The sequence below is a fragment of the Erythrolamprus reginae genome, chromosome Z (assembly GCF_031021105.1).
Source record: "Erythrolamprus reginae isolate rEryReg1 chromosome Z, rEryReg1.hap1, whole genome shotgun sequence".
In the NCBI taxonomy this organism is placed as follows: domain Eukaryota; kingdom Metazoa; phylum Chordata; class Lepidosauria; order Squamata; family Dipsadidae; genus Erythrolamprus; species Erythrolamprus reginae.
Genome location: NC_091963.1, coordinates 26,308,260 through 26,334,629, shown reverse-complemented (window position 1 = coordinate 26,334,629; position 26,370 = coordinate 26,308,260). Strand labels below are relative to the sequence as shown.

At 40.7% G+C, this 26,370-nt stretch overlaps 1 protein-coding gene across 4 annotated transcripts; it reads left to right on the top strand.

Annotated features, from left to right (window-relative positions):
• The first annotated feature begins 5,368 nt into the window (after nt 1-5,368).
• GTPBP10 (GTP binding protein 10) lies at nt 5,369-24,738 on the top strand. Of its 4 annotated transcripts, none has more exons than XM_070728160.1 (10): nt 5,369-5,724; nt 7,492-7,685; nt 7,775-7,866; nt 10,538-10,682; nt 11,258-11,331; nt 13,512-13,564; nt 19,260-19,367; nt 20,906-20,983; nt 23,186-23,309; nt 24,497-24,738. In XM_070728160.1, the coding sequence occupies exons 1-10, from the start codon at nt 5,689-5,691 to the stop codon at nt 24,697-24,699; spliced, it is 1,107 nt and encodes a 368-aa protein (XP_070584261.1). In that variant the 5' UTR covers nt 5,369-5,688; the 3' UTR covers nt 24,700-24,738. The 4 variants fall into 4 exon arrangements, with proteins under 4 accessions (XP_070584261.1, XP_070584264.1, XP_070584263.1 ...); XM_070728163.1 differs by having other exon boundaries at nt 5,595-5,673; XM_070728162.1 differs by having other exon boundaries at nt 5,626-5,720.
• The last annotated feature ends 1,632 nt before the right edge of the window (nt 24,739-26,370 follow it).

The following is a 26,370-nucleotide window of genomic DNA, read 5'->3' as shown; positions in this document are numbered from 1 at the left end:
AGGCATACAACAATTACATAAAATTCTGACAGCCCCGATGAGAAAATGATATCAAAATTATAAAAACACTTATTGGAATTAGATAAAACAGAAGAAATAGTAAAAGAACAACCATGATAGCCTGGGCAAAAGTTGTCAAACATAACATACACATGGGAGAAGACTTGGAATATAAATTGTAAGATAAATCGTAAGATTACAAATCTGTGGCATTCAAAGAAAATACAGTGATCCCCCGAGTTTCGCGATCTCGAGCTTCGCTAATCGCTATATCGCGATTTTTCCACCCGATGATGTCACTCCCTTTCTCATCTTTCTTTCTCTCTCTCTTTCTCTATCTTGCTTCTTCCTCTCTCACACTCTCTTCCTCCCTCTCTCATCTCTTTCTTTCCTTCTCTCTCTTTCTCTATCTCTCCCCCTCTTGCTCTCGAGCGGCAAGCGAGCAGCCGGGTGGGCGGGCGAACGGGCAAGCGGAGCGGCCGGGCGGGTGAACGGGCAAGCGAGCAGCCGGGCGGGCGGGTGAACGGGCAAGCGAGCAGCCTGGGCAACGGGGAAACCCCATCTTCGGCTCCTCGCTGCTGCCGGCTGTGGAGCAGATCAGCTGTTGGGCGGCCGAAGGAACCTTCCCTGGGTCTTCCCCGCCGCCCACACGCAAACTCCACCATCTGCGCATGTGCGGCCATAGAAAAAGGGGCGCGCATGCGCAGATGGTGTTTTTACTTCCGCACCACTACATCCCAAAAAATCGATTATCGCGAGGGGTCTTGGAACAGAACCCTCGCGATAATCGGGGGATCACTGTAATTATAAAACATTTTATAGATTATACCTACCCCATCTTGATTGGCAAAAATTTATCCAAATTCCAATCCAGACTGTTGGAAATGTAAAAAAGAGTTAGGCATCTTCTTTCATCTCTGGTGGACATTTCCCAAAGCGAAGGGTTTCAGGAAAATGGTACATAGATGGCTACAAGAAAGCAAGGAAATAGAATTTACCCCTGAAAGCATGTTGTTGGGAATTAGGATAAAAACAATATCCTAAAAAATTCAATACTTAATTATTCACATAACAACAGCAGCAAGGATATGCTACGCACAAGTCTGGGAAAATAGTGCAATACCACCAGAAAATCTAATCATAGACAAAATTTACAAGTGTGCAGAAATGGACAGGCTGATAATGGAGATCAAGGAACTAAACAATTCAAAATATTATGAAACTTGGAATAGATGTATAATTGGACTGAAAGTAAAATTAACATTATATTATACAAGTTGAAAGAATGCATGAAGAATAAAGTAAACACAAAAGAAAGTATATTATAAAATAGACATAATGTATGAGATAAATTATAGATCTCTGTAAAATTGTGATATTTTAAAATGAAAATAAATAAATAAAACATTTTTATAAAGAACTGCAAAGCACTGTATATGTCTAAGTGCTATTGCTATTATAGCTGGTGTTATTCCTGGCTTCGATTTACAATGGTTTCTGTTGCAAGATTATGTTTGATGACTGGAGTCTGCCTGCAACAACAGAACAGAATGCAGTGCATTTAAGGAACTAATTTGGTATAGTGATTAAGGCACCAGACTAGATATCGGAAGACTATTGGTTCTAATTTAACTTTGGGCACAAATTCAGCTGTGTGACCTCAGCCCTAGAAAGGAGTCAATAGCAAACACTTCTGCAAAAAAAAAATTATCAAGAAAAATAGTTTAAACAGTTGCCAGAAACCAATATTGACTTGAAATCAAATCCTCCCAAAACATGCCACAAACTGTATTTAGGCTTCTGTTGGGAACATAAAACATCAACGCTGAAAAAATCCACCAAGGCTCACAGGAAGCTACTTTGCAGCAAGAATCTAGAACAATAGGCTAACAAACTTTGTGAATGTAAGTAAATTTGTTATATGCTGTTTTTATTATTGTTGTTAGCTGCTGAGAGGGGCGGCATACAAATCTACTGAGATTGTACTAACATTATCTTGAAAAGGGCGGCATACAAATCTAATAAATAAATAAATAAATAAACAAATAAAATTTAGATCTTGGGTACAATAATCCTATATGCCCACTTTTGAGATTGTAATGCTTATTTTTAAAATAACTACACTAGCGTTATAATATTCAGAATCCTTTGCTTTTTCTATTCAGTGAGGCAAGAACGTTAATCCCCCAAACTCTGCCCTGGCCAAACACTGTGAGATTCTCTTTTCCCAAAATGAAGAAACTATTTTCTGGAAGCAAGCTGTTCCACTGATTGTTTTAACTGTCAGGAAATTTCTCCTTAGTTCTAAGTTACTTCTCTCCTTGTTTAGTTTCCACCCATTGCTTTGGAGAATAGGTTGACACTCTCTTCTTTATAGAAACAGTGAGATATTGGAACACTGCTTTCATGTCTCCCCTGGTCCTTCTATTCATTAAACTAGACATTACCCAATTCCTGCAGTCGTTCTTCATGTTTTAGCCTCCAGTCCCCTAATCATTTTTATTGCTCTTCTCTGCATTTTTTCTATAGTTTTAACATCCTTTTGCATCGTGGAGACCAAAACTAAATGCACTATTCCAAGTGTGGCTTTACAAGGCCTTATAAAGTGGTATTAACACTTCACGTGATCTTGATTCTATCCCTCTGTTAATGCAGCCTACAAGTGTGTTGGCTTTTTTGGCATCCGCCGCACATTGCTAGCTCATATTTAAATGGTTGTCCATTAGGACTCCAAAATCCCTCTCATAGTTACTACTGTTGAGCAATGTACCACATATACTGTGCATTTTGTTTTTCTTGTCTAAATGTAGAACCTTACTGTTTTCACCATGTGGTTTGGATTATCAGTAGTAATTCTGTCAGCTTCTTTATGATAAAGTAAGAGTAACTAAAATCTTGGAGGGAAGGAAGTTAGCTTTCAGATTTCAGAGGAGGAAAAATATTTAAAAGAATAAATCAAATATTTGGAACAATTTATTATTTATTTATATTTATTTTGTCATGTACGTATTGGTAGTACAGTGATCCCTCGAGTATCGCGAGGGTTCCGTTCCAAGACCCCTCGCGATAATCGATTTTTCGCGATGTAGGGTTGCGGAAGTAAAAACACCATCTGCGCATGCGCGCCCTTTTTTTCATGGCCGCACATGCGCAGATGGTGGAGTTTGCGTGGGCGGCACCCAGGGAAGGTTCCTTCGGCCGCCCAGCAGCTGATCTGCTCCGCAGCGCGGCAGCAGCGAGGAGCCGAAGATGGGGTTTCCCCGTTGCCCAGGCAAAGGGGAAACCCCATCTTCGGCTCCTTGCTGCTGCCGCGCTGCGGAGCAGATCAGCTGCTGGGCGACCGAAAGAACCTTCCCTGGGTCTTCCCGCCGCCCAGGCAAAGGGGAAACCCCAAGATCGCTTGCCGCTTGCCGGTCACCCGCCCGCCCGGCCGCTCGCTTGCCGCTTGCCCGTCACCCGCCCATCCGGCCGCTCGCTTGCCGCTTGCCCGTCACCCCGCCCACCCGGCCGCTCGCTTGCCGCTTGCTCGTTCACCCGCCCACCCGGCCGCTCGCTTGCCCGTTCACACCGCCCGCCCGGCTGCTCGCTTGCCGCTTGCCCGTTCACCCGCCCGCCCGGCTGCTCGCTTGCCGCTTGCCCGTCACCCGCCCACCCAGCCGCTCGCTTGCCGCTTGCCCATCACCCGCCCGCTCGCTTGCCGCTTGCCCGTTCACCCGCCCGCCCGGCTGCTCGCTTGCCGCTCGAGAGCAAGAGGGGGAGAGATAGAGAAAGAGAGAGAAGGAAAGAAAGAGATGAGAGAGGGAGGAAGAGAGTGTGAGAGAGGAAGAAGCAAGATAGAGAAAGAGAGAGAGAAAGAAAGATGAGAAAGGGAGTGATGTCATCGGGTGGAAAAATCGCGATACAGCGTTTCGTGAAGATTGAGATCGCGAAAATCGAGGGATCACTGTATATAAAGAAATAGCACTGTTTATATACATGATATTGGTACTAATAAGAGAGAGAATTAGGACGGGGACAGTAAGCACACCGATGCACTTATGCACACCCCGTACTGACCTCTAAGGAATGAGGGGAGATCAACAGTGGATAGTTTAAGGGTAAAGTTTTGGGGGTTTGGTGATGAAACAAGAGTCTGGTAGTGAGTTCCATGCATTAACAATTCCGTTGCTGAAGTCATATTTTCTACGGTAAGGAGTAATGTCCTTGTGTAAAGTGGTACATTACCTTTTAATTATATTTGATGATCAATTTGCAGCTGATTCTCAAATGGAAAAGATTTCTTGGAAGGCAACTGCTACTTGAGCCTGCGATAATTGGCTGGACTACTACTTAAGAGTCAAGAAAAGAAGCCTGGGTTCTTAAACAAAGATACCCCAATAAAGATAATGTTAGTACAATTTGAGAAACTCATGGCTTTTATTTTTATTGAAAGATCTCTAGTTAACAATGGCATGTATTTATAACTCTATAACCCTGCATTGCCAAAACTCAGGGCTACGTTCTCATTCTCTGACTTGGTTAGAGGGTATCAAATTAGGAAAATCTTTAAACACATAATAGTCTTCCATGGCACTTTCGCCATCTACATTTATTTTATTGATTGATTGATTTTGTCCAATACGCAATGAGGGTTTTAGTGGATATACACATAGTAAAATAAATAGAGTTATAGAGGAGATACTCATAGTAAAATATATCTAAGAAAGAATAGAAGATATAGGAATAAAACATATCAATGAAAGAATAGAAGATATATAGAAATAGAAGGTATAGGAGATATAGGAGAGCAATAGGACAGGGGACGGAAGGAACTCTAATGCACTTGTACTCGCAAAATGTACATGCAAAATGTTGATTCTATGGAAACCAAATGTATCATCATACTAACAGCAAGTGTGAAATGTTACAGCACCTATATATTGAAGCTTTTATGATTGCTGCGATCGGTACTTTCGTCATATTATTCTACTGCATGCCATTTCTCCCTTATGCATCCTTGTTTACCTAAAAAAAGTTGTGGCATAGATGAAATGAACTCTAAATTCTTGTGGCTCAGCTCAAAAGACACGCTCCCCATGGTTTATTCTTTACAATTAGCCCAGCATCCTGGCATTGGAAAGTTAACGTCTTAGGTGCCCACGTTGGCTTTATTCAGAAAACACAATAGGTAAAAATTTCTTAATTTGGAGTACAGGGTTTCAGAGGGGCACAGCCACTAACATGATTTTTCTTATTTAAGGTGCTACGGAAAGGATAAATTCATTGAATCGTCCTGGGAGTGGCGTTTTTCTGGATCTGTGATTCAACAAATCGCATACAGCATTTTCTTGGGAAAATTTCAAATTCCCGATTCCATATCCACCACCGCACCAAGGGAGAGGCGTAGCTATGGAGCTGGCTGCAAAACCCAGCGGATTAATCCTTTGGAGTGACGTCGAAACTGGCACGCGACGCTTCATCCTTCGCAATTTCAAGGACACCCTCCTCAAACCAACGAGACGCACGCAGCGTCCATTGCCGCTCTCTTAAACCGGCCGCGTCCCGCAGAACGCAGGCGCCCCCTCGACTTCCGTTACGACTTCCATAGGGGAACTAGGCTGGGGTCTGACGTCATCAGCCTGCGTCCTCCCGAGGTTCTAACCATCACGGAAGCCGCGGCAGACTTGCTTAAACGTATTGGCGGGTGGTATGGTGTGGGTTAGCCGCGCGCTTTTAAGCAGGCAGGTAGGTTAGTGAAAGGTTAAAAGTGACCCCCTCTTCTCCCATGTAGTTCGTGAGGGAAGAAAGAGGAGGGGTGCCCTTGGGTGACTAGGATTGGTCCAAACCATTGAGGTGGTTTATGGTCTGCATCTGCTACTCTTGAGCTCCTACTGTCTCAATCATTCTCCTTGTTAGTTGGGAACTTTGGATTTGAAAGGAAAAAGCGAGTGGGAAATGAGACTTGGTTTGGTGGAAATGCTTCTCCTAAGGCAGTGGGTTTTTCCCCCCAAATGTGGTCCTAGGACTTTTGTTTTTAGGGGAGGGGGTGTCCTTTCTTGGGGTTCGTGGAATTGAAATTATTTGCAGCCCATGTTGAAAATCTCCATTGAACAATTTTGTTATACAGTAGCAGCAGCCAATACATCATTTTTCATTTTAATATGATGAATATTGACTAATATAACCCATACAAACAAAAGCTGTTTCAGAGACCTTGTCATTTTTATAAGCAAAAAGAAGTCCCTAGGGAAAAACCAGCAAATGTTTCTAGAGTGGTGTCAGGCACAAACTGTCCTCAGTGCACAATATATTTTGCCTACTGCACAATATGATTTTAGTCCTTATGGTCAGTTTATGTTTCAGTATGGAATAAATTATAAAATTGGTAGTTTGTTTAAATTATTCAATTACCCCATAATGAGTGTCTTGGGCGAACTCTGAATATCTTGGCAATGAACAGCTATATTAAAGAGAAGCAATTGAGTTTACTCTGTTAAATTATAGAAATAGGAAAGGTATGCCTCTATAATTTTGCTTATTGTTGCCATGTGAGTCTTAATACTGTCAATTTCTGGCACCATGTTTAATTTGACATGTTTATAAAAAGCATCAGGAAATACTGTAGTTTATAAAGAAGAAATTCACTATAAAGGACTCACTAACTTTCTATAGAGCTAGAGATTGCTTCATTCATTTAATTAATGGTCTAATCCTAGAAACTGATTTATGCTGGGTTTTAAAGTACTAATTTTATTTATTTTCTGTAGGAACAAATAAAGCATTGTTTTTGAAGCTAGCATTTCATTATTTTAATGAAGACAAAATAGTTGCTGGATTTATCAGTTTTATTAAGGCATGGTTTTGTAACCTATGATTAATCAAATAAGTTATTACTAGTGAGTTTGTGATATAAATGTTTTAGAAATTGCATTTGTATTCCATGCAATATCATAAACATAATATTTGATGGCCATTGCATAGGTCATGTATCTATTGGAATATAGTTCAAATTTAGGAAGAAAAAATAATTGATAATTTTCAGAAACTGTTTAATTTTCTATTCATTTAAAGCATTGTTATTCTGCTTTTCAGTAAAAACAGCATTGAGATAACTTTTACAAACATGAATACTGTACATATATTGTGGTTTTAAAACCATGATTTAGACTAACCCACTAATGGAATGGAACAGAGGTAATTAAGTAAACCTTAGCTATGGTTTATCTTATTTGATAAACCATAGCTAAAGTAACCACACTTTAATAAAATTTATAAACCCAACAACTATTTTGTCTTCACTAAAATAATGAAATGCCATCTTCAAAAAAAGAAAATATATAAAATTAGCAATATCAAACAAGAAATACTGTGGCTTATATTATAACACAAAGAGTTATAATATCAGGAAGTCATGTAACATATCACTTCTGCTAGGAACATCTTTGTTTTTATAATACATTTCAATTTTCTGTTGCGTCTAAAGTATACATGTTTCATGTATTAACTTTCCAGTATGGCAGATTTATGGATGACCTACGGATCTATGTGAAAGGTGGAGCTGGTGGAATGGGTCATTCTCGCTTAGGTGGCACTGGAGGAAAAGGCGGTGATGTCTGGTTAATAGCAGAGGAAAAAATGACCTTGAAGAAAATGAAAGATAAATATCCAAAAAAGCGGTTTGTGGCAGAAGCAGGAACCAACAGTAGGTAAGTTCTTTTCATTGACTGAAAATGCATGTGATCCTCAGTCCTGCCTAGAAAACAGTCATGTGATGTTTATTTTTTGGTCTCCCAAGTATTGCTGCACTGAAAGGTAATAAAGGAAAAGACTGTGAAGTAAATGTGCCTCCAGGAATATGTGTTACTACAGATGATGGGAGAGAGCTTGGTAAGGATCTTTGTTACTCTTTATAGCTAAGTTGAACCTAATAGCAGCTTGGGTATCTATTTTTATTTTTCTTCATGCCAATTTTTTTAACGCTGCAGGGTAAAATTACAACTTCCATCCTTTCTATGACATCTTGAAAACTTAAGCTCTATTATATGTTTTTCTGCACTAAATTATTAATGACTTAGTCTACTTTCTAGTGACCCAATGCAACCTTATAAACCTAATATTTGACTGCCTTTGCAGTAATATGTATCTATTGGAATTGCATATATGTATAGTGTTCAGATTTAGAAACAGGAAATAACGGATAATTTTCTGAATCTATTTAATTTTCTTTATTGAGAAAAATCAGCATTCAGATAACTTTCACAAATAGTTATTAGAGAAAATATTGATGTTGCAATCCAAAGGGGTCTCCAACCTTTTGGATCTCAGTGACCACCAAATTCATATTTTAAAATCGGGGGGGGGGGCTCGGGGGGGGCTCAGCTGCCTTTCATGCCTGCCTGTCTACTTCTGCAAGGCCTCTGAGTGGGAGAGCTTGGTAAGACACACAGCCTGGAAGCCTATTTTGTGTTCCTTCTCTCAAGAAGTGTGGTTAATTTGAGTGAAAAAAACGAAGAGGGGCATACTGACAGTGGCTTGCTGTTAAAGTCAGTCCCATATTCAAGAGCTGTAGTTGTAATGGTCCCTTCCCTTCCCTCTATTCTACTCTCCTCCCTTCCCTTTTTTCCTTTCCTTCCTTCCCTCTCCCTTCTCTCTTTTCCTTTCCTTTCTTCCCCCCTCTTTCCTTTCCTCTCCTCTCTTCCTCCCTTTTCTTTCTTTTCCTTTCCTTTTCTCCCCTTCCTTTTTCTTCCCTCTTTTCCTTTTTTCTTTTGTCTCCTCTCTTCCCTTCCCTTCCCCCTTTCCTTTCATTTCCTCTCTTCTCCCATTCCCTTCTCCCAAGTAGAGGAGCTGCTTGTCTCTTGCCGCTTAGGGCTCGCAGTGGTAAACCATATAAAGCACTACAGCAGAGAGAAGCAGCCGGAATCAACACTAGCCTTACTGTTCATTGCGGATACTAGATCTTCCCCCTGCAAACTCTTGTCTCTTGAGGAGCCCAGCCAAAGTTTCCTGTGCTGCCTCGGCAAGCACTCCTTGAGAGACAAGAGTTTGACAAGGGCAGATCTAGCATCCGCAATGGACAATAAAGCTAAGGTTGACCCTGAGGGCTTCTCTCCGCTTACAAGCGCCCACGCTAACTGTCATGCTAAGGACCCCACCCTGTCCCTGGGAGTCAAAGCGCTGAAGCGCCAGCAGCATGGGAACTTCGGCAGGCTGCTCAAGAGAAATGCAAATATTTCTCTGTAGATCACAATTTTTTTTTTGCAGACCACCAGTTGGTGATCACTGATCTAAAGGATGCAAAATATAAAGAATAGAAGGGAAGAAAAATAAGTTTAGGCATTGTTAAATTGTAACTTAAAATTACAATCCTTATAATGCTGGGAATGATTATAGCTAGGTAAAAGTTGTGTAGCAGGGAATAGACCAACCTTGTCCCTCTAATGATCGAAACATTTAAATATATTAAAGGGTTAAATAAGGTCCAGAAGGGAAGTGTTTTTAATAGGAAAGTGAACACAAGAACAAGGGAACACAATCTGAAGTTAGTTGGGGGAAAGATCAAAAGCAACATGAGAAAATATTATTTTACTGAAAGAGTAGTAGATCCTTGGAACAAACTTCCAGCAGACGTGGTAGATAAATCCACAGTAACTGAATTTAAACATGCCTGGGATAAACATATATCCAGCCTAAGATAAAATACAGAAAATAGTATAAGGGCAGACTAGATGGACCATGAGGTCTTTTTCTGCCGTCAGACTTCTATGTTTCTATGTTTCTAATACAGGATCCCTAACCTCCGGCCGCAGCCCATTACTGGGCCTTGAGCTGTTCGGAACCAGGCTTTAAGAGTGGCGGGCAAGCATATGTGCATGCAATCCATTTGCATGAGCGACAGGCTCATAGTTCCGTGTGAGCATGGGCAAGCACACACTGCTTACAAAAATGGAGCTACGTGCGTGGCTTGCCACTGATCACACTGAACTATTCTCTTCCTTGCCCCCTCCCCCTTTCAAACAAAGCGGGAAAGGTTTGGGAACTCTGTTCTAGCACATGTTTGTTAATTTATTTCCAATTTTATTTATAAGTTATATTTTATGTTCAGCTCAATGGAATATCAATATTGAGATACTATCATATTGAGTCTAACTCCTGGCAGGGACAAAGGCATAAAAGTAGCCTTTGGCTAAAACTAGCCTTCACCCCTGATATTACCTGGTAGTTTCAGATTATTCAGATTTAATGTGAATGTCTTCATAGGGATTTGAAATGTATATTCATTCATAGATGCCTTTTGTACGTTATATCATTCACTCATCATTCCTTCGGGATTGGGCGGCATAGAAGTCGAATTAATAAATAATTAAAAAATAAATCATTCAAATCATGAGAAAATCTATAATTTATAGTTGATTGATAAAATTATTCTCCACGTTGTTGAATTTAAGGCTTAAAAATACTTTGCTTAAAAATATAGTATGTTGTTGAAAAATGCCTATTAAAATGAATTTCTATGCTAATGATGAAAAAAGAAATCCTGACATTTAATACTTATATTTAGGTAAACTTGACAAAGTAGGAGAAAAATTGTTGGTAGCCCATGGAGGTGTTGGTGGATGTCCTGTAACAAATTTCTTACCCACCAAAGGTCAGGTTCACGCGATACATCTTGATCTAAAACTTATTGCAGATGTTGGTTTAATTGGGTAAGTTATTTATCTTGAAAAATTATATTCTAGAATCTCAGTAATTGAAGTAATTTCCTTGGTAGTACAAATATTGTTATTAATTCTAGCTTTATTTCAAATTAACTTAACTATTAATTTACCTCCAGATGCTAGAATCTTTCCTCTGGCTTCCTAATTCTAATTAATATCAGAACAATAGAGAAAGGAATGGAGTCTGTAGTTTTGTTCAAATCCTGAAAAGATTTTGTAGATTTTTAATGCAGAAGGAAGATCAGGAAAATATACTTGCTTTGCTTGAAATTTAATCTTTTTTATTCATTCTTTCCATTTTCAAGACATTCCCATTTGTTATTAAAAATGTTTACTTTAGTTTTAAAAAAATCATTTGCAATTCAATAACTTTCTAATTATTTTTTTATTTGTAGCTCATGTATTCATAACGATGTTTATATATTTTATGCATTGATAATCACATTTATACTTTCTCTGTAATTAGATATATGCCTGACAAAATAAATAAATAAAAATTTTGTTCTGTTATATGTAAACGCTCTGTAGTAACATTTTAATTTACTCAATCCTGATTTTTCTAGATTTCCAAATGCAGGAAAGTCCTCTTTATTAACTAAGATCTCTCGTGCCAAGCCTCAAATTGCAGCTTATGCTTGTAAGTAACTTCATGTATTTATTTATTACTTATTATTAAATTTATTTTTACCTATTTCACCATGGGCCTTCTCCAGGCAAGGGGTCCCCAACCCCTGGGCTGCAGTTCCTACTGGGCCATTGCCTATTCACAATTGGGCAGTGTGAGGGGCTGGCTGGAGTGCGCGTGCATGTGCAATTCAACTTGCGCAAGTGACAGGCTATTGGGCTCACGTGCACCAGCATATTCATATAGGTCAAGCTGCATGTCAGTGTGCTTCTCGTATACACCCATAGCAGCTTGTGCGGCTGCATTCTGGGCTATCTGCAGTTTCCAAACACTCTTCAAGGCTAGCCCCATGTAGAGTGCATTGCAATAATCAAGACAGGAGGTGATGAGGGCCTGAGTGACTGTGCACAAGCACTCCTGGTCCAAATAGGGCCATAACTGGTATACCAGGCGAACCTGGGCAAAAGTCCCCCTGGCCACAGCTGAGAGATGGTGTTCAAAGTTCAGCTGTATAAGGCCCTGTATAGAGTCTTATCATGCTCTTTTCTCTATTTTTAATCAATTGGTTGTTCCATGTCTGTTTCTAACACTTGCTTCTTTACCTGCATACAGGTTTCTTAGTGAAGTAATCTGGTACTCCCATGTCTTTAAGAATCTGCCATAGTTTGTTATTATCCATGCAATCTTTAGCATAGTCAATTAAACAGAAGTAGTTATTTTCTGGAATTCCCTTGCTTTCTTCATAATCCAATGAATGTTGCTCCTCTGTCTCTTTGAAACTCAACTTGTACTTATGGTAGTTCTCGGTTCACATATTGCTGAAGCCTAGGATTTTGAGCATAAAACTTCAGATTGTGCAGAATGCAGCTGCGAGAGCAATCATTGGCTTTCCCAAATATGCCAATGTTACACCAACACTCCACAGTCTGCATTGGTTGCCGATCAGTTTCCGGTCACAATTCAAAGTGTTGGTTATGACCTATAAAGCCCTTCATGGTACCGGACCAGATTATCTTAGGGACTGCCTTCTGCTGCACAAATCCCAGCGACCAGTTAGGTCCCACAAAGTGGATCTTCTCCGGGTCCCGTCAACTAAACAATGTCGTTTAGCGGGACCTAGGGGAAGAGCCTTCTCTGTGGCGGCCCTGGCCCTCTGGAACCAACTCCCCCCAGAGATTAGAATTGCCCCCACCCTCCTTGCCTTTCGTAAGCTACTTAAAACCCACCTCTGTCATCAGGCATGGGGGAATTGAGATCCTCTTTCCCCCTAGGCCTTTACAATTCTATGCATGGTATGTATGTATGTATGTATGTTTGGTTTTTATATTAATGGGTTTTTAATCAATTTTAGTATTGAATTACTATTGTACACTGTTTTATTGTTGCTGTTAGCCGCCCCGAGTCTCCGGAGAGGGGCGGCATACAAATCCAATAAATAAATAAGTAAATAAATAAATAAACTTGCTAACATGTGAAATGAGTGCAGTTGTACATTAGTTTCAATATTCTTTGGGACTGCAGTGTAAACTGATCTTTTCCAATCTATGGCCATTGTTGAGTTTTCCAAATTTGATGGCATATTGACCTCAGCACTTTAACAGCATTATCTTCTAAGATCTTAAATGCGTGATTTGGAATAGTGTCATCTCCCCTAGTTTTGTTGTTGGTAATGCAGTTTATACCTCAATCACAAATTCTAGGATGTTCATTCAATAGGAAGATGAATCCTCTAGGAGATGAAAAAACCCTGTGAGCATAACTCTTGCTATGTATCTAAAGGCATGGGAACAGGATGTATAGAGATAGTCCTTAATTTACACCAGTCACTTCGCGATCATTTGAAATTACAATGGATACCCCCAAAATGTAGCTATGGTATTGTTCTGAAGTTCCAGCAACTCCTTTCCCTCCCAGGAAAGTGAATGTGATCTGATTTTGGGTGGCTTGGCAGTCGGCCTGCATTTACAGCAAGATTTGCTTTGAGTGTATATGTGTGCATGTGTGAAGACAAAGTACACATATCCCAGAATAATGGCGCAGAATCCAATCTGGGCTATCACCAGAAATTCAATCTTCTGGTAGCTTTCGGACTGTCAATCCTCAGAATCTTTCTCTCGACAGATAAATTTAATTCAGGGGTAAATTTTGAAAATCCTTTATACTACATTTGACTTATTTCCTGTTTTTCACAGTCACAACATTATCTCCTGAAATTGGAACTGTGATGTATCCTGATCACAAGCAGGTTGGTTTCCAATATGGTTTTTATATAAAATATATTGTAGAATTCCATTTTTGGCAATGCTAGGAGATCTCACTTGCTTATAACCAGTGGTGGGATTCACTTTTTTTTACTAGTGGGTTCTGAGGCCATGGCTTGGGTGTGGCATGGTTGATGGGCATAGAAGGGAGAAAATACTATAAAATCTCCATTCCCTTCCCACTCCAGGGGAAAATATTGCAAAATCTCAATTTCCTCCTCACTCAAGGAGAATGTTACTGCAAAATCCCCATTCTCTCCTGATCAGCTGGGACTTGGGAAGCAGAGAATGGATAGGGGCAGGGGCAGTCAATGGTGGTATTTACTGGTTCTCCAAACTACTCAAAATTTCCACTACCAGTTCTCCAGAACTTGTCAGAATCTGCTGAATCCTGTCTCTGCTTTTAATGGAAAGAGTGCTGCTAAGTAATATCTGTGAGAGCATTGCATATTTCACATACCTGTTCTAGGTCCCTAATTAAGGCATAAAAAGGACTTTAATGTTAATATGTTTTTTATTAATCTCATATCTGCAGGCCTCCACGTTGTCTGATTACTTCTAAAACAAAATTTCATAACTACTGTTTGTAAAAAATATCAATATTTCCAGTATTTTATTAATGGATCTAGTATTTTTCCTGACTTATTGACTTCCTGTTTCTTATAGCTGGATGAGCATACTACCAGCAGAGTAACATCTAAATAAATAAATGAAATAATTTTTCTGATCTTTCTAATAGGTTAATTCTTATATCTCTGAGTTATCTGACTCAAATTGCTTTTTTGTATGCTCCACAGATATAGTTAGCAGGTTTAGTAAATATTTGTGGACATAGACAGTATCTGGATGCATTATATTAAGGGATCATCTAGTCCAATTCAGTTCTCTTAATAATTAATATATACAGTGAACCCTCGAGTTTCGCGTCCTCAAGCATCGCGAAACGGCTATATCGCTAGTTTTCAACCCGGAAGTAAACTCCACCATCTGCGCATGCGTGCCCTTCCACGCATGCGTAGATGGTGGAGTTTCCCCGCCGGGCAGAGGCTTCCCTGGGTTTTCCCCCTCTTGCCCCGGTAAGACCCCAGTGGCGGCGCGCTTGGGGACACCCCAACTCCGCTTCCCAGCTGGGAAGCGGAGCCGGCAACAGCGTGGGCGGGCGGGCGGCGCGCGCGAGCTTCGGGACACCCTACCTCCGCTTCCCAGCTGGGAAGTGGAGCTGGCAACAGCGTGGGTGGGCGGGCGGCGCGCGCGAGCTTCGGGACACCCTACCTCCGCTTCCCAGCTGGGAAGCGGAGCCGGCAACAGCGTGGGTGGGCGGGCGGCGCGCGCGAGCTTCGGGACACCCTACCTCCGCTTCCCAGCTGGGAAGCGGAGCCGGCAACAGCGTGGGTGGGCGGGCGGCGCGCGCGAGCTTCGGGACACCCCAACTCCGCTTCCCAGCTGGGAAGCAGAGCCGGCAACAGCGTGGGCGGGCGCGCGGCGCGCGCGAGCTTCGGGACACCCCAACTCCGCTTCCCAGCTGGGAAGCGGAGCTAGGGTGTCCCCAAGCGCGCGCGCACCCCAGGCGCGAGCAACGGGGTGGGCGGGCGAAGGGCGGGCGGCAGTGGAAGTAAAAACACCATCTGCGCACGCGCAGATGGTGTTTTTACTTCCGCACCGCTACTTCGCGAAAAATCGATCATCGCTTGGGGTCCTGGAACGGAACCCTCGCGATGATCGAGGGTTCACTGTACATAATTGCAGAACCGTTACACTTCTCAAGTTCTTCAATAAGAAATAGCATAAGTGCTAGAAAATTGGACTACAAGACTTTGATATAAAGCTTTGGTAGTTGTAATGTATGAGCATGATGAGAAGCCATATGCGCTTATTCATTATGATAATTTCTTTCAAAATAAGCATTGTTAAAGGATAGAAAATGAGTAAGGAATAGCATGCAAAAGAAATGAAAAACAGGAGGCAAGAAAGGAAATAAAACCAACACTCAACACATCTCAACGTTTATTTTTTGAAAATCCTTGCTTCTACACATCCATACCGTTACATATATTATCTTTTTTTAAAAGATATGAAGGTACGATCTTTTTATGAAGGTTTCATCAACTCCATCCAACCAAATCTTTCCATTTCTCTTGACTTAGTCTTCATATTTGTTTATTTGTTTAGTTATTGGATTTGTATGCTCGGGGCAGCTCACAACATATAAAAACAATATACAATATACATATCTTTAAAATTTTATTTATTTATTTATTCGATTTTTATGCTGCCCTTCTCCTTAGACTCAGGGCAGCTTACAACGTGTTAGCAATAGCACTTTTGAACAGAGCTAGGCTATTGCCCCCACAATCCGGGTCCTCATTTTACCCACCTCGGAAGGATGGAAGGCTGAGTCAACCTTGAGCCGGTGATGAGATTTGAACCGCACACCTTCAGATCTACAGTCAGCTTCAGTGGCCTGCAGTACAGCACTCCAATTAATATAGCTAAAAACACATATTTGTTTTATAAATTATCAACAGTTGTTAGGTCTGGGCATCGAATGACAGGTACCTGGGTTTTTTTTTTAATTCTAAAGTCCCAGAGTACTTTAGATTCTTAACCACTATTTTATGGTTCCCACCAGTTACGGCTTGCAGGCAAATGGTATTTCTTGCAGATATTTCTATGCACCATTGCTGCTACTTTATCATGCCATAATTTTCAGTCAGTTTGCAGCAGCTGAATATGTGGTCTGGTGTTTCTTCAGCACTTTTGCAGATATAGCATTTGGTGTCTGTAAGAGTTGAGAATGCAGAAAAAATCTAACAAATCGCTCCTGTTGCTATACACTGACCTTTATTACTTATCAGCCAAAAGGCTCAAATCTAGGAATCCCTATTGGCACTTGCACAACATCTGCTCAATAATTTTGACATTGATTCCCAATGGAACGCCAAATCAGTTGCTGAATGTCCAGATCTAGGAAGACATACTTTATAAATGACTCCACAAAAATATGCTAGGCTTTGACTACTCTACCAGCAATGGACAATTCTGAATAGGATTTTCACCTCCCACAATGTCTGCTGAGATACATTGTATAAGTGGGGCATAGTATCTTCCCCTCATTGTGACTCTGGGATTCCACTGTGTGACCAGCTAAAGTTGAGGGCATATACCAGTCCAGTATATGATTTTATCCCATATAAATGATGCTGTATTTGAATGGTTAGATAGCCTAGAGCAGCGTTTCCCAACCGGTGTGCCGCGGCACAGTAGTGTGCCGCGAGACATGGCCAGGTGTGCCGCGAGAAGCTCCAGCTGGGCGGGGCGCTGCCGGCGCCCCTGCCTGAGTGTCATCCTGTGTGGATGGTCTTGGGCTTCACATTCGCTTCCTGGTTCCCTCTCCTCCCACCGCCTGTGTCTCCCGCCGTCGCCTCCCACCAAGCCATCGCCCGTTGCCGTGGGTTCCTTGAGTGGGAGCTGCCGCTTCCCTCCGTCCAGCTCAGCCACGCTGCCGTAGAAAGCACAGAGGTTATTGCCACCGCTTCTGCCTCCACTCAGGGAGCCACCGTGGTCACCGCGCCTTTTCCTTTCGCTCAACTCAACCACGATGGCTCCCTGAGTGGAGGCAGAGGCGGCGGCAATAACCTCTTGGCGGAGGGGAAACGCTGACGGGCTCTCCTCCTTCCCCACCCCCGCGCTTCTCTCCCGCCCTGGCTTTTGCTTCGCCCCATGATTTCCCCGCAATTTCATCCAGGCCACCTATTGCCTCCTTTTGAACTGCGGGGAAATCTGCGGGCGAAGCAAAAGCCAGGGCGGGAGAGAAGCGCGGGGGCGGGGAAGGAGGAGAGCCCGTCAGCGCTTCCCCTCCGCCAAGCTGCCTGCTTGTCCTCGCGCCTCGTTGCTACCTCCTGCCTTTTTCCAGGGGCCTTTGGAAGGTACCCAGGGAAGGGGGGGATTGGGGGTGGCTGCAGTGGCTTCTCGTCCTCCTCATCGGGCTGCTAACGCCCGCCCGGCCCCTCTTGCATGCAGTCCCTTCACCGAGCGCTTTTTTCTTCTCACAGCTGAGGCAGGATTTGGAATGTCGGGGGTGTGTGCGTGCAGGCTCCGCATCCCCCTGCCACCCGGAACATTTAAAATAAGAAAAACCTTCGCCGGCCTCCGCAGAGAAGAAAGGAAGAGAGAGAAAGAGAGAGAGAGCAAGAGAGACATAGCAAGAAAGGCAGAGAGAGAGAGCAAGAGAGGCAGAGAGAGAGAGACAGAGAAAGAGAAAGAGAGAGAAAGAAAGAGCTAGCAAGAGAGAGAGAAAGAGAGACAGAGAAAGAGAGACAGAGAGAGAAAGAGATAGCAAGAGAGAGAGAAAGAGAGAGAGAAAGAGAGAATGAAAGAGAGATAGCAAGAGAGGCAGAGAGAGCAAGGGAGAGAGAAAGACATATAGGGAGGGAAGGAGGGAGAGAGAAAGAGAGCAAAAGAGAGGAAGAAAGAAAGAGGGATGGAGAAAGAGAAAGAAGGGAAGGAAGGAAGAGAGAGAAAGAGTGAGGGAGAAATAGAGCGAAATGGAGGAAGATTTTTTTTTTGTCAAAACTTTTCTTTAGCCACCCCCCACCCCCCCGTTCAGTGTTCCCCAGGATTTTGAAAATGTGAATAATGTGCCACGGCTCAAAAAAGGTTGGGAAACACTGGCCTAGAGATTGGTATCTGAAGATAGAATTTTAAAATATTCATATTTTATTATGTTTGTGCTTCTCAAATAGTGGGGCGCGGCCCCCTGGGGAAGGCATAGAGCGAGGGGGGGGGGTTTGACCCTGGGGAAAGTGCTTTTTTTGACCCTGTCGCATTAATTGGCGTTGTGTCCAGGGCAGCCCGTCTCACAAGTTCAATCAAACTTCTTGAGCTTGCAAGAGATTTTCTTTTTGAACAGGCTTCCCTGGACACAATGTTGAGGAACACAATGGAGGTTATTGGTACAAATGTCAGGTAGGGCGTATGTCTTGTGGTGGGGAGCAATTTGGGGACTATTTACAGTTGTGGCGGAGAGTTGGGGAACGAAATATTTACTTATTCCTGGGGAAGGTATAACAGAAAATAATTGAGAAGCACTCGTTTAATCTAAGTGTCCTATTTTTTTAAAAAAGAGAATTCAATAAAAGCATTTTTCTACTGGAACAATTCTTATAATCAATCCCAAAATTTTATTTCAAATCCAACTGGATCCGTAGTTCATTCATAACTTTTTATAATCAAAGATCTAATTGCCATTTTTGCTGTTTATTTCAATTTTTTTAATTGCTTAGATTTATGTTTAAAGCTTCTTTCACTAAAAATTGAAGAAACTCACTTATTGCAATAAAATGTGTGAATCAAAAGGTTACTAAAAGCTGTAAGGTAATTAACAAGAATTTTTCCAAAAAAGGAAATATTTATTTTCCCCAAAAAGTAGAGGCTATGAATAAGAATTCATTTATTTGTCTGCATATATTAATTAAATGTTTATGCTGTCATTTCTCATATAAGGTGATTCTAGGCATCTTACAGGTTATAAAACAAATAGACAAATAATTAAAACATTAAACCTACAAAGGTTTAAAGATTTAAAAGCTATAGTGTTTAAAACTATTTTGTTATATGTTATATACGTGTGCTGTTTTTGAAAGTGCAGAATTACCAAACCATTTTTCCCTCCCTCTTTAGATAACAGTTGCTGATCTTCCAGGATTAATAGAAGGTGCCCATGAAAATAAAGGAAGAGGCCATAAGTTTTTGAAGCATGTGGAAAGGACTAAACAACTTCTCTTTGTTGTAAGAATACATTGAGCTGCTCCGAGTCCATAGAGAGAGGCGGCATACAAATCTAATAAATTATTATTATTATTATTATTATTATTATTATTATTATCATCATCATCATCATCATCATCATTCCTTATTAGCATTTGTTTGCTTAATTTAAGCTGATTGGCCAACAAATGAATTGTGTTTTTGTGTATATACTTGTATATAAATGGATAAACAGATCCTCAAATTTAAAAAAAAGTTTAAAAATGCATACAGCTTATTCATAAGTGACACATTTTTCATTGTGTTTTGGTTAAAAAATTGAGGGTCAGCTTATTTGCAGAATATGTAATGTTGTTCACATCATGTCAATTAGTTAACTATTGTTTATTAAACCATACTTTGTTAAGATAAAACAATACCTTAGCCAAAACCAAACCTATAATTTTGGCAAAGCATAATGTCTGAAATTCAGAGAGAAAGCACTTCTCAAGATGAAATACTGAAATATTTTCATAAATGCAGAACACTGACTGCATATTTCAATGCATGAATTCTTTAATATTTATGGCAATACACTTTTGAAATTAAAGATTGCTTTTGAAATTAAATGCTACTGAGAAATCAATTTAAATAGCAAAAGAATAATTGGTAGTGAATTTTTTGGGTAGCTTAGAGGAAAGGGTACAATTGGTATAATTTTCACCAGATCTAGAATAAGACAATAGCCAACTATTTTATGTATTTATTTATTTAATTGGATTTGTATGCCGCCCCTCTCCGAGGACTTGGTGGCTCACAGCAAGTATAAAAATAGAACAATAATATGAATCCAATTAATAATACATTTAAAAAACCATTAAATTCAATTAAAAGAAAACCTATCAAACCAATCATTCAACAATCATACCAAAAACATCCATTGGTTAGGGGGAAGATCTAAAAGCCCCAGGCCTAGTGGCAAAGATGAGTTTTAAACTCTTTCGGAAGGTGAGGAGGGTGGGGGCAGTGCGAATCTCCGGGGGGAGCTGATTCCAGAGGGCCAGGGCTCCCACTGAGAAGGCTTTTCTCCTAGGTCCCACCAGCCAACATTGTTTGGTTGACGGGACCCTAAGGAGACCAACTCTGGGACCTTACCGGTCTCTGGGATTCATGCGGCAGAAGGCGGTCTTGGAGATAGTCTGGTCCTATGCCATGTAGGGCTTTATAAATCATAACTAACACTTTGAATTGTGTCTGGAAACAGATTGGTAGCCAATGCAGTCCGCAGAGTGATGGTGAGATGCGGGCATTTCTTGGAAGGCCCAAGACTGCTCGCGCGGCTGCATTTTGGACGCGTTGAAGGTTCTGAACACTCTTCAAAGGTAGCCCCATTTAAAGAAGTATATATAATGGAACACAGAAAAGTATATAAATTATTTCATGATTCTATAATTTAGAAATTAAAGTGCTATTTTATGAAGCTGTATAAATAAACAACTACATTAACTTTTTTTTTAACCTTTATTCATCATTTAGTAAAAATAACGTGAGTGAAAATATTCATTATTTTTTAAATTTAGGTTGATGTGTCTGGGTTCCAACTTTCTTCTCGTACACCATTCAGGACAGCATTTGAAACTATAATGTTACTATCAAAGGTAAAATCTGTCCCTTTTATGTTGCAATATTTAACTATATATAGATTCATGATGAAATATTTATTTGCATAATAAATCTCTTGAAATTATAATATTGAGTTTCAACTGTATTATATAACCAGAGGTTTCTCTTTGGTATTTCTAGAGACAGGTGAATAATAAAGATGTTGGGATAAATTTTCCTGGAAGGGACTACATAACTCAAAACAGTTTAGCGTGGTACCTCTACTTACGAACTTAATTCGTTCCACGACCAGGTTCGCAAGTAGAAACGTTCGTAAGAAGACGCAATATTTCCTCTTAGAAATAATTAAAAAGCGAATAATGCTTGCAAACCAATTAGGAAAATCCAAAACTTTCAGGCTTAAAAAAAATAAAAAATCAGCAACTGGAGAAAGCGGCGGGCAAGAGGTTATTTTGGAAGCGACATCAGGCGGAGAATGTAGCAGCAGGCAAGGGGCATTTTGAAGAGAGATCAGGCACAGAACGTAGCAGCAAGCAAGGGGCATTTTGAAGAGAGATCGGGCGGAGAACGCAGCAGCTTGCAAAGGGCATTTTGCAGAGAGATTGGGCACACAACGTAGCAGCAGGCAAGGGGCATTTTGAAGAGAGTTCGGGCACACAACGTAGCAGCAGGCAAGGGGCATTTTGAAGAGAGATCAGGCACAGAACGTAGCAGCAGGCAAGAGGCATTTTTAAGAGAGATCAGGCACAGAACATAGCAACAAGCAAGGGGCATTTTGAAGAGAGATAGGGCACAACATAGCAGCAGGCAAGGGGCGTTAGAAGAGAGATCAGGGGGAGAACGTAGTAGCAGGCAAGGGGCATTTTGAAGAAATATTGGGCACACAACGTAGCAGCAAGCAAGGGGCATTTTGAAGAGAGATCGGGCCTTCCATCTTTCTGAGGTGGGTAAAATGAGGACCCAGATTGTGGGGGCAATATGCTGGCTCTGTTAAAAAGTGCTATTGCTAACATGTTGTAAGTCGCCCTGAGTCTAAGGAGAAAGGCGGCATAAAAATTGAATAAATAAAGAAATAAATAAATAATTTTTTTCTCTCTAAAAGAGGTTGATAATTCGGGTGTGTCTAATACTCTGAATGTAGTTTTTCTCCCCCCCCCCCCCAAGCCCTAACTAGCTGCTAACAGTCTTCCTAGCATTTCCCTTGCAGGCTCTTTCATTGTTTCTCTCTGCGAAGAATGTTTTCGAAGTCCTAAGTCTTTGCAGGATTTTTTTTCACTGCTCTAACTTTCTGCCAATAAGTTTCTTTCCAGCCCTAACCAGGTGCTAACAATGTTCCCAGCTCTTTCCTTGCAGGCTCTTTCATTGTTTCTCTCTGCGAAGAATGTTTTCCAAGTCCTAAGTCTTTGCAGGATTTTTTTTCACTGCTCTAACTTTCTGCCAATAAGTTTCTTTCCAGCCCTAACCAGGTGCTAACAATGTTCCCAGCTTTTACTGGCTTGCAAGCTCCTTCATTGTTACTCTCTGCAAAGAATGTTTTCCAAGCCCTAAGGCTTTGCAGGGTTTTTTCCATTGCTGTACTTGCTCCATTGCTCTCTTTCCAGTTACTAATGATATTCCCAGTTCTTACTGGCTTGAAAGCTCTTTCATTGTTACACTCTCCGAATAAAGTGTTTTAAAGCCCTAACCAGGGGATAAAATAATGTGCTGGCTAAGCATGCTAGCCAGATGAATACCTGGTATGCAGATTCTTTTCTCCCCCAAAACTAAGGTGTGTCTTATACTCTGGTGCACCTTATACTCTGAAAAATACAATAGATAAAAATATTGTTTTCTATTGACAGTAAATTTCAGATCTGGCCTCTAAGTTAGAGAATGCAACCAATTGTGTAATCATATTTCAAAAATATACCGCCACCATATTTCCATTTGGTTATGTCCAAATCTTGGTGCTCTCTATGCTACCTTGTATATATCTAGAAATATTCTTGTAAATAAATTAAAAAATGGAACAAAAGATACCTTGATTTTTTTAAAAAATGTTTTATTTGGGAGTGATTTTTACTGCCAGTACAAAGCTAAAGTTTCATATTCATAGGGTGAACTAAAATATTTAATTATACCACTGCCTTTATATTATATTGTATCATTTTTATGTCATGTATATTAAGTAATACTGAATTGCTTATTAGTCAAAGATTTTTCAAAAACTGTATTTTGTTTGTAAATTATATTTGAAGGAGCTGGAACTGTATAAAGAAGAACTTCAAACTAAATCTACATTGCTTGCTGTGAATAAAATGGATTTGCCTAATGCTAAAGAAAAATTTGAAGAGTTAATGGAACAACTCGAGAAACCTCAAAGTAAGATTCACTTTGACAAGTTCCTTTTAAATTAAAGCATAGTTGTGTCTTTTAGATATAAAATATCAACAATAATTGATAATTGTGGCTTCTCTTACAAATCCAAAATTTATAGCAAGATTTCTAGTGCATAAATAATAATTGTGGTGCAAAACCAAAAATATTTCTATCTGCATCATAATGAACACACAAAGTCATTGCTACTTTTAGTTATCCCAATTTCAATTCAAATTATCCTCTGGAAACATCATAGAAAACAAATATATATTAAGAATCATGCATTGGCCTTCTTTTCCTTCTTTTTGTCTTAGAATAGAAACATTTTAAACAGAAAATATATACAGTGATACCTCGTCTTACGAACTTAATTGGTTCTGGGAGGAGGTTCGTAAGGTGAAAAGTTTGTAAGACGAAACAATGTTTCCCATAGGAAACAATGTAAAACCGATTAATGCGTGCAAGCAAAAAAAAATTCGCAAAAACGGCACTCCGCTGGGAGCCGCCGCCCGGCTGTCACCTTCCGAAACAGCTGGGAAGCTCATACAGAGGTGGGGAATCCCAATAGGGAATTCCAGGGGCGGAGCTTTGACGTCACGGAGACGTCCTTCCTGGAGTCCATATTTCGGCCGGTCAGGAAGGACGTCTCCGGGACATCAAAGTTCCGGCCCTGGAATTCTCTATTGGATTCCCCACCTCCGTTTGAGCCTCCCGACCGGCTGACAGCTCCACGGCTCTTTTGGCAAGGTGACAGCCGGGCGGCGGCGCTTCTCAGCGGCCTCCCAAACGCCGAACCTGAACTTTTGTCAAACTTCCGTGTTCGGCGTTCAGGAGAATGCTGAGAAGCCCCCCGGCTGTTTCAAAAGGTGACAGCCGGGCGGCGGGGCTTCTCGGTGATCTCCTGAACTCAAACCCGAACTTTTGCCAAACTTCCGGGTTCGGCGTTCGCGGCGGCGGGTTTGTAAGGCGAAAAAAGTTCGTAAGAAGATGCACAAAAATCCCAAACCCTGGGTTTGTATCTTGAAAAGTTCGTAAGACGAGGGGCTCGTATCACAAGGTACTACTGTACTTTCTTCTCTCAAAGAAGGAAATGTTAGAAGCATCACTGATCATTTTCATTGTATTTTCTTTTTCTTTGTTAGAAATTTTGCAGCAGCCTAATTATTTATGACATATTTTCTTATTCTCAGATTATTTGCACTTGTTTCCACGAAAGATGATTCCAGAAGTCACTGTCAAATTCAAGGAGATCATTCCTATATCTGCACATACTGGTGAAGGATCTGAGCAATTGATTGCATGCTTAAGAACAATAATAGATCAAGAAGCTGAAGAAAAGATTGAAAGTTATCAGAGGGAGCAACTCAGTGCATTACATCTGTCAAAAATATAGCAACAGTTTTCAATTAAAATAATTCAGCAAGTTTTGTAATTCCGCCTGTAATGGAATTCATGATTGGTTTTCTTTCTTAAGCATACATGTGTGCATTTTGTTCTTGTGAAATAGCAATGCAGATTTTAAAGTTATGTATCATGAAATTTATAGAATAATTTTTAAAGTTTGTAAATATGTACTTTTATATATTGATCCTGAGGTTCAATTTTATTTATGAAAGACTTCAAAAAGAGCACAATAATTATTTATTTTGAGAGAGCATAACACATTGTCCTAGAAATATCTAATGCTACAAGGGATTTCTGGAAATATTTTGGGCAGACATATTTAAATTACTTATAGCTATTCTAATGGCAGTTGTAGAAAGCCTGCACTGATACACCTTTTAGCATGTGAACTGTTAGTACCACTTTATAGTAAACTACTAAAACCATACTTGGACTCCAATTTTGGCCAGCGGGATACAAAAAAAGATGTTGAGATTCTGGAAAGAATACAAAGAGATGTACAAATATGATTAGGGGACTGGAAGCTAAAAACGACAGTGAACAGTTGCAGGAACTAAGAATGTCTAGTTTAACAAACAGAAGGACTAGAGGAGACAAACAGAAGGACTAGAGGAGTCTTCCAATATTTGAGAGATTGTCACATAGAAGAAGGGGTCAGCCTATTCTCTAGAGCAGTGATTTTCAACCTTTTTTGAGCCATGGCACATTTTTTACAGTTACAAAACCCTGGGGCACATTGAGGGGGGGGCCCTGAAAAAAAGTTTGGACAAAAAAAATTTCTCTCTCTTCCTCCCTTTTGCTCTATTTCTCTCTCCCTCCCTCTTTCTCTCCCTTCTTTTTTCTCTCTCCATCCCTCTTCCTTCCTTCCTCTCTTTTTGCTCTCTTCCTCCCTCTCTCTTTCTCTTTCTTTCTCTCTCTCTCTTGCTTTCTTTATCGTTCTCTTTCTCTTGCTTTCTCTCTTGCTTTCTTTCTCTCTCTCTCTCCCTCTTTCTTTCTTTCTCTCTTTCTCTCTTGTTTTCTTTCTCTCTCTCTCATTCTTTCTTTCTCTCTTTCTTGTTTTATTTCTCTCTCTAAGCTTCGCGGCACACCTGACCATGTCTCACGGCACACTAGTGTGCCGCGGCACACTGGTTGAAAAACACTGCTCTAGAGCAAGAAAATATCCTATAGATCAAAGCTTAACAAAAGAAATCCAACCTAGAAATGGCACTAACATAGCATTTACAGCCCTAACTAAACAGTTTATAGAGTTGTCATATTGCCTCCAACAATCTGGGTCCTTATTTTACCCACCTCAGAAGAATGGAAGGCTGAGTCAAGCTGCCAAATTTCTGTCAGTCAGCAGAAGTTGGCTTCAGTACTGCACTCTAAGCACTGCCACCAAGGATAAATTTCATGTCAGATCAGAGGGGCAACTTGTCTCCAGAAGTTGTGAGTGCTTATCACTGCAGATTTCTAAAAAGAGATAAAACAGCCATTTGTCCAGAATGATTTAGGATCTGCTTGAACATGGGTTTGACTAGAAGACCTCCAAGATCCCTTCCAGCTCTATATATTATGCAAATCTAGTCAGTTATGGTTTATTCAAACACAGTATGACTTGGTGATTCAAAGAATGCCATTCAGTAGTCCATACATGTAATTATTTTTTGCATTAGGG